This window comes from Lathamus discolor, chromosome 5, assembly GCF_037157495.1.
Source record: "Lathamus discolor isolate bLatDis1 chromosome 5, bLatDis1.hap1, whole genome shotgun sequence".
Classification (NCBI taxonomy): domain Eukaryota; kingdom Metazoa; phylum Chordata; class Aves; order Psittaciformes; family Psittacidae; genus Lathamus; species Lathamus discolor.
Genome location: NC_088888.1, coordinates 16,489,046 through 16,504,109, shown reverse-complemented (window position 1 = coordinate 16,504,109; position 15,064 = coordinate 16,489,046). Strand labels below are relative to the sequence as shown.

The following is a 15,064-nucleotide window of genomic DNA, read 5'->3' as shown; positions in this document are numbered from 1 at the left end:
TCCCAGCATCTGCTGGCAATTCTGCCAGCAGAGTAGAATACAGCAAAGTGCTGAACATTGCTCAGTATATTGATGACTACTTTAAAGACGGTGCAGTCACAACTGTCACATTCATAGACCTGTCATATATGTTGCACTCTACACACGGATCAAAGAGCATCACACTGCAGAAGTAATGTTATATTAGGAAAAAAACTCCAATGACTTCATATCAAACTGTTCAGGAAACAGAGCTGATAGCTCACATAATGAAACAGGCTACCACAATCGACTGGCTTGTCTAAGTATTATTAAGCAGCCTCAGTGTTTATCTTCACACAAGAAATTTTACCTGTATGGGTATCTTGCACATCATGATGTATTTGCCCAGATTGAAGCCAAATGGACAGCAGGATTCTCATGTTGCTATTATTAAGTGCATATGTTATAAATATACGTTGAACAAACATACACCTGTATTTATTTGAATATATAAACTATAAATAAATAAAACACACATGCATGTGTAAATGTATTCTGCCACACATACCACACACCAGCCTACCTTTTCATTTCTACAACCACAAGATCAATAAACAGCTTTGCGCAACTCGGAACAGGGAGCAGCTTGCCCACTACCAAAATCTGCTATTTCTGTGACTAATGCTGGGCTGCGTGTTTGCAATGAGGGAATAGCAGCAAGACAAAATGTAAGGTTAATGCTAAGAATAACATATTGAGGAAGTTGATAAGTTTTAAATGGAAGGCCAGACCTACAAACCGCAGCAACCACACACTGGTTTTTAGCAATCAAATCTAACTCTGGCATGGGAACATTCAGTCAGTACGCACAAAGACATGCAGTGCACTTCTGAAGTTCTTCAGTCAAATAAAGAGGAAAAAAAGGTAAATAAAACAAATGCTCCTGACTTGGTCCTTCAGATGAGCTTTTTTAATTAGAACATACACAATGGAGATACAAGGCATCTAACGTATGGCTAGATACTATAGTCATTAGCCAGTTTAACATTGTTAAAGAAGCTTTGTTGTAATGCAGAGAGATTTACAAAGCAATGTGGAGACCACGTATTTGGAAATATGAAGATCATAGTTCAATGTAATCAGTGGTGGATTAGAAGTAGCCAACTGGATGTTCAACAACTTCAGTGAAGACACAATTAAAGTCCTTTCCAACCCCAACCATTCTATGATCCTATGATTCCCGTAGCCAGGCCTGAATCAGAGTTGGCTAGACAACAATAATATGCATTAACAGAGAATTCCCAGCCATGGGAAGCAGCAGCTAGAGGCCGTACTATCTATTGGGATGTGAACTGAATGCAAGAGAAGGGATGACACACATTTCTCTATATTGCCTTCTGCTTTGGTGCTGCCCCAGAAGACAGAATTTCTTCCCAGGCCCACAGAAGAAGTTACAGCTTCCCAAGCGACCACCAGCACAACCAGGAATGGGACAACAGCAAGGCAGAACTGTTTTTTTTTCAAGGATTGACAATCTCTGAACACAGGTAGTGTTCAGGGATGACACATGTAGAAGAGGGATGATACTAGAAACGGGCAACGAGGACAAATTCAGCAAAGGAGGTAGGGCATAGAGAATCAGAGGCTGCCCTTAGACAGAAAGGCACTCTTTCCCCAGCCTTTCCCATTCACTCCAATCTAGTTGGGAAAAAAAACCAACCACAACCAACCAAACCAACTACTCACAAGAATCAAATTCTTTCTCCAGGACTTCCAGAATCTTCCAGCTCCTAACCCAGCACAACCCACCTCGAGCCTCCCATCCTGGTACATGGCAAATAGAAATTAATTTCACTCAATCTAGGTGCAGAGGGGGGCACAAAACACTCAACTTTAAAGGTTTGGGCTTTCTCAGGGCTGGGTCCTCCCAGCGACTTTAACACAACTCCTAGCTCTCCTTATTCAAGAGCTTACTCTTTGAAAGCAGTTTCCCCTATCATTTCATTGAAGCAATTGTATTTATCAGGGGTCATGATATTTACCCAATAAATTAGGATTTATCTTTTTAACTTTTCTTAGCCCTCTCCAAATACCAGCTGCATACCTCTCGTGCTGAGTGAATGCAGAGAGTCCTTCACAACAGGGCTTCAGGCTGAAGGGGAAGACTTTTCTATAAAATCAGATCCACCACTGCAGCCCAGCTTTGGTCACTCTTTGTCTCTCACACCATCATTCAAACATAAATTCAAGACAAACGTGCAGACAATATTACGAAACACTGCTGGTGAGAATAAGAAAGCTCCATCATCACAGGCACCAACACTCACCTGAACACCCCTCTCATCCTAATTACTACAAGGAATTGTTAAAAAAAAAAAAAAATCAATCAAAATTTCCATTCCTCAGAATTAATAAAATTCCTTCAAAAAGAGCTACTAGAAATCACATACTTAACGTATTTTTCATGTGCCTTAGCACGGTTTCCAAGAGAATCTGCTCCATGAGACTGTGGGTCTGTAGGTCCCAGGGTCTTCCATATTCCCCTTCTTGAAAATGGGGGTTACATCTCCCTTTTTCCAGTCGTCAGGAACTTCACCTGACTGCCATGATCTTTCGAATGTGATGGACAGTGGCTCCCTCAGGACCCACGGATAGATTTCATCAAGTCCCACGGACTTGTGCACCTTCAGGTTCTTAAGATGATCTCAAACCTGATCCTTGCCTGCAGTGGGCCTAAGGTCTTGATTCTCGCAGTCCCTGCATTTGCCTTCCAGTACTTGGGTGGTGTGGTCGGAGCATTTGCCAGTGAAGACTGAGGCAAAGAAGTCATTAAGAACCCCAGCCTTCTCCAAATCCAGGGTAGCCAGTTCTCCTGACAGCTTTCGGACAGGGCCCACGTTGTCCCTGATCTGTCTTTTGTTTGTGACATACCTACAGAAGCCCTTCCTGTTATCTTTCACACCCCTGGCCAGACGCAATTCTAACTGGGCCTTAGCTTTCCTGACCTGGTCCCTAGGCTCCCGGACAACATCCCTGTATTCTTCCCAGGCTGCCTGTCCTCACTTCCACCTTTTACAAAGCTTCCTTTTTCCTTCTAAGTTTCCTCAGTAGCTCCTTATCGACACAGAAGACTCCTGGCCCTCCTGTCGCATTTTCCTCTAGTCAAGGACACAACACTCCTGAGCTTGGAGCAAGTGATCCTTAAATATCAACCTGCCCTATAGGGCTTTATCCCATGGAACCTTACTGAGCAGGCTCCTGAAGAGGCCAAAAAAAGTCATTCTGAAGCACAAGCATTTCCACCTGAGCTTGATTTGGCTCATTGGGAGAACTGAGAACAAACAAATTCAACAAAATTGGGTTCTGTTGGAACATTTTAATCCCTGGGAATTGTCCAGTTCATAAAATGATGGACCATTTGCATCATACAAGTTAACTATACTAAGAGCTTGTAGGATATGGAATGCTTTCATGAATTATTTATTTTATGTTGGATGTGGTACAAAGGGAAGAGGAAGTTGCATACAGCATTATTTACAATTTACTTCTCTGAACGCAGCCAAGGCAACAAGGCTACTTACATGCTGTGGTTTCTAACTTATAAGATGCTGTCCTTTGTTATGTAATGCTGAAACAATCATGAAATATTAAGTTCCGCCTGTTTCTATGTTACAGTAATCCCAACTGGCTGATTTTCACCCTCACTCCTTTTCCTTTTCTCCTACTAGTTCTGGAGTTATAGTAAGTACATTTCCTGTAATTTCAAGGAAGCTTTTCCAAGACATTTACCATTTGCTTTTTCATCTGGATAACACTCTCTGTTCAGTATCTCTGAATGCCACAACTGCTCTTTCCAATCAGTTCTTAACAGTTGTAAGGTGAATAGACTCCACGTTATAAAGTGCTACTTAACAAAAAAAACAAAGAAACCCAGGCAGGTCATTCCCCCTTCAAGTCTTTTGCAGTAGCAAAGGACCAAGAGCTTTACCTCACTGATGTTTCCACTTGTTTTCTCAATGTGCATGTGCCTGTTTCAGTACCACATTACAGCCCAAGAAACAGCTCGACAGAAGGGGAGCATCACACCTGGAACAAATGCTTCGTTTTTTGAGGGCAGAGGTCTAAGCAGGACAGCCACCTGCACTTGGCAGGTTACCAGCTTTCCCAGACTTTAAGAGGCTTACTGGGGAGTCCTGCACACATCATGGTAAGAACTCTGGCCAGCTGAGCTCCCAGAGCCCTGCCACATGAGGAAATTGATAATGAAATAGTAATAGAATATAATAGTATTAATAATAACAGTAATAACTGCCCATGTCAATCACATGCAGGAGCAGTCTCTGCAAGGCTAAAGAGTATTTCTGAATAAAACTATTGAAATCAGCGAAGCCAGGAACAAGTACATCTCTAATATGCTAGAGAACACTCACACATCTCCTGCAAGGGACTGAGCAGGATCCTGCACCTCTAGGCTTTACTGCTCCAGACTGAATTGTAGCCATACTCTGAGTCAAACGCTGGCAAAAGGAAGCTGGGAGAACAGACCCATTCTGCTGCCTACCACCACTCTTCAGCAAGTGCTGGAGGTCCTCTGACTATAGGTTGTACCTCTGTGAGAGCAAAGGCTTCTTAAGGATATGACATACACCTACACACTGGTGTTCAGGACATAAAATATACCATCATATATACATTATATACACCATTGTCCATGGTACTCATGTTACCTCTTTGAGATGGTATTTACCAATGGTTTGAAAAGATCCTCTTCTAAATCTCTCACTATTAGTCTTGCACCAGTAGATTGCACACACCAGTCAGATTGCTTTTCTGAAATTACTTTAAGGATGATTTCCACCAATTTGGAGATAGACCCCAAAAATGAGACGCTTGTTTCTTGCTTTGAGATGCTTCTGCAGCAAACAGTTTAGCATTACCTTTTTTGCTATGAATTCTGAATTGCATCTTGAATTTCATTTTAAGATGCAGGTTACCGTAAGAAATATTTCGAGTAGACAGGAGAGGTCATGACTTGATGTTCACATTGACACTAGCCCAGAGCTCTGCACCACTTCCAGGGAAGATGGCTTTTCCAGGCAGCCAGGCTTCCCTTTCCTCAACATCATCTCCCCAGTAACACTTCCCCAGACACAACACAGCCAAACTGAAGCAAAAGGTTCAGGTTCAGCTTTAAAAAACTCAACACAGTTTGCTGCATGAGGCTTTGCCTTCCCCTGTCCTCTGGACATCATTTCATACATCCTAGGATTCGAACCATGTATGTAGAAAAGAACCCACAGAACAGAACTTAGCCTGTGGTTTCACAGGGAGTTAAAGTCGATTTAAAATTGCACTGATGCTGAAAGTAGAGGTCTGAGCCTCTCAGTACTTACAAACTTCTGCCCTCGCTCGTGCTTTTGTTCTATAGCCACAAGGCCATGAAATGAGTCCAAATCAGAGCACTAATCTAGCAGAAAACAAATTCCTGGTTAGCATCCATTTGGATTGGCAAATCACTGCATTCCTCATCTGACTTTTAAAATCAAGTATTTGTTAACACTGAATTCATCTAAGATTTACAGCATACTTTTCAGCCCCCTGGATGGAACAACAGCACCCTGTATGGAACCCTCCTTGTCTGCACTGCTGTGCCACTTCTGCAGCAGAGCCAAACAGCATTCAAAACCAGGCGCGGGCACAGGGCACACATGAACTCACCCAGGGGTCTCCTGCCCCAAAAGGAGGGTAGTATCTGGGCCTTCTCTCTGACACATGCTCCCTGTTCTCACTGCACTGCCATCAAGAGCCCTGAGACCACCAGCATAGGGCAGAGCTACCTGCCATTCACAGCACAAATGGTCATCCATGGAAGAGTCAGGAAGTTCACATATATACATACATGTGGATACAAGAAAGCCTTAATAACCACAAAAGCCAGTTGTTTGTGCTCCTCTGCAATGAAGGAATGTTTTTCACATAGCCGTTCAGCTCCTTTTTGCGTACAGTACAGGGAATTTTCTTCCAACATCTAGGCACAGTCGAAGGCTAATCAAGATCTTGTAAGTTACCAGGCCTCTTATTGTTATTGAATTTCCCTCAATTTCTTATCTTGAGTAGCTACTCTGATTCCAGGTATTCATGTGAACATCATTCAGAGAAGATAAGGTAATAATCCATTGATATAGGACCCTTGTGTTTAGATTTCAGCATATCCAGCTCCCAGTTTATGTTATTAACCATGGTAGAAAAATTAAGGTTAAATTACCCTGTACTCCCATCTCAGCGTATAGAATAGGAATTACTCAGATGTCATCTCTTCAGCAGCAGAGAGGAGATCTGTCAGGGTAATTTTGCCTACAAATCTGGGGGGGGGGGTGTTTCACCCCAAAATGCTTCTATTAACACCATCCCTCTCTGAAACGAGATATGAAATTACTTGTGTCTGCTTGACTAAGCTTTGAGACAAAAAGTTCTTTTCAGAGACAAAGTCCTCTAGACCTTCAGGGAAGAATCTCCATCTTCCACCCTCCCCTCCAATATTAAATTCTTAATATTAATAAAGCAATTAGACTTACAAGTTAATATCCTTCAATACATATGCTGCAAAAACGACACAACCTTCTAAATCTAAGCCAGCTGAGAACAAGTGTTTCCTTTCACATTCAGAACTTCTCCGAAGATGCAGAGCTTTGCCACATGATCATTATTTGATAGCTAGTAAACTAGACAAAATAACTGTCCAGGGATATGGTCACATTCATTCACCTTCATTAGGCCCTATTTTGATTTTAAGCCTTCCCTTAAAGGTTGGTATCTTTCCAAGGAATACTCAAAGTCCATGTGAGTCATTTATAATCAATATACAATATATTGTATTGTATACAAAATTATTAGAATATAGAAATGCAGTTTTAAAATGGGCATACCAAGAATTTCTCAAAGAACTGTGGAGGAAACAATGTGGAGCAAAACCCACACAAGAGGGATAAGTCAATCTAGCATCTTGGTGGGGAAACCCCTTGTCTTCCATCCCAGCATACCTGCCTCCTCACCAGGATGCAGGGCTCTACATCCTCCTCCTCCCCGTACCTGCAATGAAACCCATCACACTCCTCACTGACCCACTCCAGCAGAAAACACCATTTTCCCCCATTCTGCCTTGTTAACACAGTGCGTCAGCCCCTAGGTAGATGTGATAAGTGTCAGAGCTGGCTGGGGGCAAGGGGACCTTTCAGTGGCCCGGGACCAAGCACCCACCCTGGGCCATGTGGAGCAAGCTGGGTGCAGGATGCTGTCTGGATCAGAGACCCAAACTGGCTCAGGGAGTGGGTCAGAAGGGGATGGGGGAAGAGCTGAGCCAACAAACTGCTCCCTTCTGGTGCAGGTAGCCTGCTGCATCACCTTGAGTGTATCATTTCCATCCCAACCCTCCACTTACTTCTTGAGAAGATGAACACTTACAGGCAGGTCTGGCTGTGGTCATTCAGGATATTCCTGCCCCTCTCTGGGCAGGTACCAACCAGACGCAGGGTTGGCAAAAGGGACAATGTATCTATACTTCAGATGCAAGAATGTGCAAAACCCAGTACCTTTGCCTTAAACCACTGGGGAACTGAGTTGAAGAGTCAGAAAATAAAGTTTCCATTTCCAGAGCTCTGTAGGTTAAACAAGCAAAACCTGACATGTCCTTGTCTTCCTAATGACAGAGCACCACTGCCTGGAGCTCCGAGCAAGATTTACACTCAAGGTCAGCAAGAAAAGACAGACCACACAATTAAAACTATATAGTACAGACCCCTTAGCTTTAATGCTATGCTAGCAAATCAAAAGTACATCTCAACCAGGAACAAAAAAATGACCAAAATGAAAATCTTGAGCCTTCTTTGAAAATTAGGTGCCCACCTAACGATGGGATAGGATGGGATGAAAACATGAGCAGGAGACTAATTTCTTTTTGAAAGCAATGTAAGAGCTTCGCTGCACAACATGTAAGTGACATTCTGAAAAAGGGCTCATCCCCTGCCTGTGTATTTAACTTTGGTTTCCTTAATTCTGCATTCAGCAATACAGCAGGGAGAGGATCCAGCAGCCTACCAGCTCCTCCGGTGGTGATCGCCCTCTTCCATCAGTGTACAGACTGTGCTGTAATTCCAGCTCCTTTGCTTGGCCTGGGGGTAAAGCAAAAACAGCTCTTGCTTCACCCATGATGTGCTAAGCAAAGAGCAGCATTGCTGCACTCTGTGGCACATTGCTGGGAGTATTTTCAGTGATGTCAATCCATCTATCTGTGTGCTGAATCACGTTTAGGTTCTGAATTAACTTGGGTTAGCAGCAAACCCCCAAAGCCCAAAGAAAGCAAAAGCACCAGTTAATAGCACACCCATGCCACCTGAAGAAGGCAAACCAAGAATCCCAGCACAAATAAGAAGAAATTAAGAGCACTAGGCCAAAAAATCAAACTGTTGATTCGATACCTTTGAAAACCCCCTAATGATCATACCTAGTCATGTTAAATCAATTCCTGTTTCAAGGTCTGTACCATTGCACCTTATTCCTACACTTGTTTTTTTTGCTCCAGTTTCTATAAGATTATCAACTGAAACAAGCATGCAAGACTCAGGCTGCACCAATAACTAACAAAATCCCATTTTCCAGATCATCAAATTCATTTTAGTGCCCCAACTACTAAGAGAAATACCACATTTCTAATGGGCAATAGCAGAGACCTTATTGCTCCTTCTCAACCCGAAGTTCTCGAAGAAAACCAGGTTCCTTTTATGCAGTTTATCAATTTATTGCAAAGTATCAGGACATTTCTGAATGGTCTGTCTGACCAGCTTTACATGCTTCCTTGAATTCTGAAATGAAAGCAGGAGAGCATTTGCTTAAATCAACAATATAAATCACCAGTTTAAAGGTTAACACTTGATTGTGCAGCACAAGAAGCAGACATTTATCGACCCAGTTCAAGAACTTCCCGTTTTCTGAACACATAATGCTGCAACAGATTGCTCTGCAGTAGGCTTTTGCAGATACAGACAACACAGGGGGCAGGATGGGTGGCCTCAGAACATCATTCACTTGGAGCAGGGTGCAGGGCATGCCACTAGCCCGCTGGGAGACGCTCATGGGCTGTCACCCATCCTGTCCTGGCAGCCTTTTCAGTGCTCAGAACACTGGCACTGACACCAGCGCAGCTGTTTCACATGGGGCAGCTGCTGTAAAGCTCTTCTTCCAGCCAGAAGCACCAAAGCCAACCCTGGCACTCAGACCAAGATCCTGTTCAATCAACAGAAAACCAGTACTGTTCTGGTGGAGCAATAAATAAGGTCCTTATCTACTGTGGCAAAAAAAGGGCAGGCTTAGGGGCAGAGGTGGGCAAGGGAGATAAGCAAAAAGCATACCTAGGGATGAAAGAAAATCTGAAAACAAGACATAGAATGGGTTGGGCTGCAAGGGACCTTAAAGCTCATCCAATTCCAAGCCCCCAACACAGGCAGGGACACCTTCCACCTGATCAGGTTGCTCCAAAACTCCTAATAAACAGCTTTGACAATTAGATTCAAAATCCCAAAAATTAGTTAAGACATCAGCTTAGACACCAGTCAAACCAACAGCTACTCTCTGCTTCTACAAAATACTGGTGAACACCTTCTTGCAGCCATGGTACCTGCACCAGGGACGCCCAGGGAAGGATCTGGCAGTGCTCAGTGCTACTCTGCAGGCAGCACCAGAAAGAAGTTCCTTCAGAAATCTGTTTGGGAATGTAAGGGAATGATTCTGAGCCAGAATGTCAGACTGAGCCATTAAAAAAAGAAACGGTGATTGCTGCAGCCAGGCTGTGTTGTCATACACTGCTTACATTTGTTTTAATTTTAAACTGAGAGTCAGTCTAAGGTTCGTTACACAAACATATGGCACTGGTATTGCATTCTACCTTGTATTTATAGAAAGCCCTGTGGCAGTCCAGGCAGTGCAGAGATGTCATAATGTTAACAACATTTATCAGTAACATGACAGAAGAACAAAAATAAGCCAGTAGAAATCACGACTTAAGTTTTAAGCAACTGACTAGAGTAAGGGACCTGAGCACGGAGTTACTAGCTAAAATTCCTCCAGCATTAATGAACATACTGAACCAAATCCACTGAGTATTTTGTTATACGCCCTCAGAAAGATAAGTTGTTTAAACCCCAAGCCTTGAAAACTGATTAACACATTTAATGCCAGCCCGATTAACAGCGATATGCCCTCAGCAGGGTGAAGGGAGTGCCGAGGCGGAAGTCCCCATTCCTGCAAGAGGAACAAAGCTTTTGGGACAGACAGTAAACTTTAATTACGCCTTTTTATCACCCAAACCGCCACCTCTCCTTTAACAAGCACACTCATGTATCTCCGTAAGCAATGCAATCTGATAAACACCATTACTAGATTTCTTCACCCGCTCCACCTGTTAAGCCACAAAGGACTATACTTCACCCTTTGGAAGCAAAGCCCAGCAATTCAAACAGCAGGATCCAGCACACTGCTAACCCACAGACTCCCGAAACTTCTGGAAGCATTTATTAACTTTGGCCAGTGACCAGGGATTGCTGCAGGAGTTCGCTGAGGCTGGGTTAATCTGTAGCTAAATCCACTGGTGACCAGGGTTGGGGTGAGGTGCTAGCTCACAAGACACACTCAGTGCCTTCCAACAGTGGAAGGGTTCTCTTTTTACTGTTTTTTTTCCAAAAAGACTTTATTGGGAGAACTACAAAACATTTACAGTACAAAGTTTACAGTCTCACACAATCTGTAGTGAACTGACTCCCAAAAAATATATTACAACTCAAGTTGACTTATCCTTTAGTTACATTCAAAACATACTTCTTGTTAAAGTAGTCCAAAAAGAGTACATAGTGCTCAATCTGTACCTATGTACAAACAAAAACTAAGCTACCACTCATTCATCCACCATCCAGGGAAGTTTTAGGAAACTCCTGACTTTCTACACAAGGAAAAATAATAAAATGCCGAAGTTTTGGAATTCAGTTTAAACAAGATATGTTCAGGTATATAGGAAGTTTCAGATCCAAAGATGGCCTCCATTCTTACCAAGAGTGGCAAAATTTTGCTGCAGTTAAAACCCATCCCTACATTCAAATCGCATCAACCATTAAGAAAAAAAAAATACTTGTTTGGTTGAGAGAGAGATTTAAGGCAAGTGTGGACCCTTGAGAAGGCACTGTGAGACACCCTAACACTGGAACCCCCAATTATTGCTACATACTGAGACTTTTATCACAGTGTGATTGGTGAAGTTAGGCAACAAAAAATATTTTTTGGTTACGTTAAACAAGTCTGGATTCAATTTGCCACTCTGATTGTGAGGTCAGTCCTCTTTTTGCTGCTGGCTTGTTTTCTCTCATTTGTTTTTCACCTCAGACGGGCTACAACCATTTTACATTCTACAAAAACCCCATAGAAATCCCTCAAACTACTTCCACAGCATCAAGACCGATTTCTATACAGAAACCATGCAATCTTTCAGATTTACGTAAACAAGGAAAGAAATTAATGAAATAAATATTACAATCTCTTAAATTAAGAATTTTACTCATTTACAATAAAATAACCAAGTGAAGTTACAAAAAAAGGCATATATTACTGTGAAAAGAACACACTCCACATTTCGCCGATTAATAATGGCAATCATAATTTAAACATAATAAAAGAATATATATCTATTGCTTTTTTCATCATACCCGATAAATACAGTATGAACAAATTACCAATGTATACTTTTCACAAGATAATAAATAAGTTAAATAGTTTCAGATTTGAGTTGTTGTGCAGTGACTCATTCATGCAAAATCAACTCAAACCAGCTAAAAAATTAAAAAACAAACAAACAAAAAAAAATCAGCAGTTATTCTCCAACAATTACAAACTAAACTCAGTTGAGTGCTTCCAAATAAAGCAACAACAACAGAAATTGTTCTAAGCCAAACATCCACTAAGTGGTGGCAATGGAACCAATATTAAACTTTGGAATGAAGGTTTTAGCATGTTATAATAATAATACATAGATATATAAAAAAAGAAGGTTGTTATCAAGGCATATTCTTGGCAGGATGATGGGATTTTTTTTTTCCTCTTTTCCTTAAAAAAAAGCTGACAGGTTTTACAGGTTTCATGTTTCTGCATTTTATCTGAACTGCATTGAAAGGAACCAATTTGTAACCTTCTGTGTGTGTCCGAAGGTTCGGAGGCACTGGGCAGGCAGGGCCAGCACTCCCCGGATTGTTTGTTGCTTTACGGTGGTGTGTTTTATAATGCTTTTATCTTTGTTTTCTTCTCTCCTCTTTCTGAACAGAGATGGAATGGCTGCTGCTGGTGTGGATCAGAACTTGTCTCCAAAGAACAAGAAATCCCCTTCTTCCAAGGTCTCTCTATAAAAATAGGTTTGTTTAGTTCGTGTCATTTGACCCTTTTGCAAAACGCCTTTTTTTCCTTTGTTCAGTTCTTGGTGTATATATATAGATATAAAAAAAAAAAAAAAAAAGAAAAGGCAGAAGAGGAGAAGAGAAGGATTCACTTTCTTCGCTCGTTAACTCACTTGCTTGGCAGCCGAGGGGCCGCCCCCCCCCCCGGTACTCCCTTTCTGTTAGTCGTCGGAGATGGAAAGCCGGCTGAAGATGGGCAGACGGCGGCCCGAGTCCAGGCTGGGCGACTCAGAGCCACTGAGGGAGCCGGAGCTGAGGGAGCCGCTCAAGTAGCTCTCCCGGTCGGAGAGGGAGTCCGGGGGACTGGGCGGCGCGTCGAACACGGGCGACTCCGAGAGGCGGCGAAGGGGCTGGAAGCTGAAAGGCGGCGATGCAGGGGGCGGCGGGCAGCCCCCACCGGGCGGCGGCGGCGGCTGCTGCTGGCAGCGGTAATAGGCGGCGGCGGCGGCAGCAGCGGCGGCGGCCGCAGCGAAGTTCTGTGTGTGGAGGGCGAGCGGGGCGATGAGGCTGCCTAGCTCCTGCCCCGAGAAGGCGAAGGCGTTGTTAGCACAGGCCGGCGACAGCAGCTCCTCGCAGTACGACGCAGAAGCGGGCGGCGGCGGCGTGCGCGACCCGCCGGGGTTCTCCAGCAGGGCGGCATCAAGGCGACCCCCGGGCGGCGGCGGGGCGGCGCCGTGGGGGTGCGGCGGTTGGTGGTGGTGGTGGGCGGAGAACCCGGAGAAGCTCAGGCTGTGGTGCAGCTTAGGCCGCTCCCCGCTGCGCGGGTGCCCGAACCCGCCGCCGCCCAACGTGTGGTCGCGGGGGGCAAACACGCGGAGGTCCCCGGTGCTGCCGGCGGGGTGCGGAGGAGTGTGGTGAGGGTGGTGGTGAGACCCCGCGCCGGCGGCGGGAGGAGGGGCGGTCGTGCCCCCGCCGGGCGCCGGGCGGCGCTCGTCGGCGTTGTGGATGAAGTGGCAGCGCGGGCCATAGGGGCAGAAGCCGATGGTGTGGAAAGTACGGCAGAGCTCGGTCTTGTATTTGGGGTGGCGAGTGAGGCTGCGCAGCTCGTGGAAGCCGTGGGCGAACTGGCACTTCTCGCCGTACTTGCAGGCGCCGCTTTCCTCGAAGGGGCGGCAAAGCTCCGTCTTGTAGCGCGTCGAGTTGATGGGGGCCCCGCCGCCGCCACCGGAGCCGCCCCCCTTGCCGGCCGCCGCCGCCTGCTGCTGCTGTTGGAGCTGCTGCATGAGGTGCTGGCTCCGCTCGCCGTTCTCGCTGAAGGAGCGGTCCCGGAACTTGTTATCCTTGTTAAGCAGGGCCGTGGGACTGCTGCTGCTGCCGCCTCCGCCGGAGCCCGTCTCCTTCAGGCTGCCGAACGAGGAGGAGGAGGAAGAGGAGGAGGAAGATGTGGAGGAAGAGCTAGAGCCGGCAGGGCTGGGGAATTTGGACCCGCCGGCCAGCGCCGGTAGGTTGCTGGTGGAGTGCCGCCGCAGGAAGCCCGGCGCGAAGCTGGAGCTGGGGGAGGTCACCGGGGTCCCCACGGCCTTCTTGTCCAGCATGCTGCTGAGGTTGGTCAGGGACTTCTCCGTCTGCCAGGGCGGGGGAAAGGGAGGGAGGAGAAGATAGCAGAGAAGAGAGAAGGGGTTGCACGGTGACCGCCAGGCCAGCGGCCCCTCCGCAGCAACCCGGGGGGCAGGCGGGGATCGCACCGCCCTCTGGCCCCAACGTGGGACCGCGGCAAGCGCCGGAGCGGGCGGGCAGAGCAGCAAAGAGGCCCTTCGCAGGCTTTGCCGCACAAGCAACTTTTACAAAGTTCCTCTCGGCAGAGCACGGCCGGCGGCGAGCGGCTCCAGAGTAAAAAAACACCCCAGAAGCCCCCGTAGCTCTGGGGCTCGCAGCCTTACATCGGCCGCCTTGCAGCGGGACACGCGCTCCCGTAGCCCGTCAGTTGTCAGGAGGCAGCCCGCCCCGCAGAGCCCGCCAACCGCCCCGTCCAGTCCCGTCCCGGGCAGGTCCAACCCCAGCCCGAGCAACTCCCGCCAAACCGCGGCACCGGCCAGGGTCGCGCCTGAGGATCACACTCTTTCTCCCTACCTTGCACAAGAAGTCAATGTCGTAGAAGGCAGATAGAAGCGTCGTCGACATTTCTAGATCCTGTAATGGTCGGAAATACAGGAAGGACCAAAAGATCCCGCTCTCCTCGGAGGGTTTGGAAAAGCCACGACTAGACAGGAGGTGGCCGTTTGCTTGAGATCCGAAATGGTCCCGTCGTCTTCCCGGCGGGTGCCGGGCCAAGAATCGCGACAACAACTACACAACAGCAAGCCAACTGCGGGAACTCCGCGGCTCTTCGCGCCGCCTCCATATAAACGCCGCCGCCAAGGCCCGCGGGGCGGTTCTCCTCTCCGCCCCGCCCGGCAGGCCCCGCGCCGCCCGGCGGGACCGCCCAAGTCGCGCAGGGTGCCGGGGTTCGAGTGGTGGGCTGAGCTGGGAGTCGTGTCCGATGGGTGCTACCCTCTGCTAGACACCGGTGCCCCCGAAGTTGAGTGCGCGCACAGCGAGGGCAAGAGGGGACGGAGCTGGGCCGCGCAGGGCACGGAACTGGCACGAAAGAGCTGGGGCCCTGCTAAGCGCCCTTCGTG

At 46.5% G+C, this 15,064-nt stretch overlaps 1 protein-coding gene across 2 annotated transcripts; it reads right to left on the bottom strand.

Moving 5' to 3' along the window:
* Positions 1-909: 909 nt before the first annotated feature.
* On the bottom strand, positions 910-14,786 carry ZFP36L2 (ZFP36 ring finger protein like 2). 2 transcript variants are annotated; one of them, XR_010612890.1, is made up of 3 exons: positions 14,517-14,786; positions 8,688-14,011; positions 910-8,129 (listed from the first exon to the last, which is right to left on the bottom strand). XR_010612890.1 is itself a non-coding variant. In XM_065679896.1 (2 exons), exons 1-2 carry the CDS (start codon positions 14,565-14,567, stop codon positions 12,608-12,610), a joined length of 1,455 nt encoding a protein of 484 aa, XP_065535968.1. In that variant the 5' UTR covers positions 14,568-14,786; the 3' UTR covers positions 910-12,607. The 2 variants fall into 2 exon arrangements, 1 of the variants encoding a protein (XP_065535968.1); XM_065679896.1 differs by having other exon boundaries at positions 910-14,011.
* Positions 14,787-15,064: the final 278 nt, after the last annotated feature.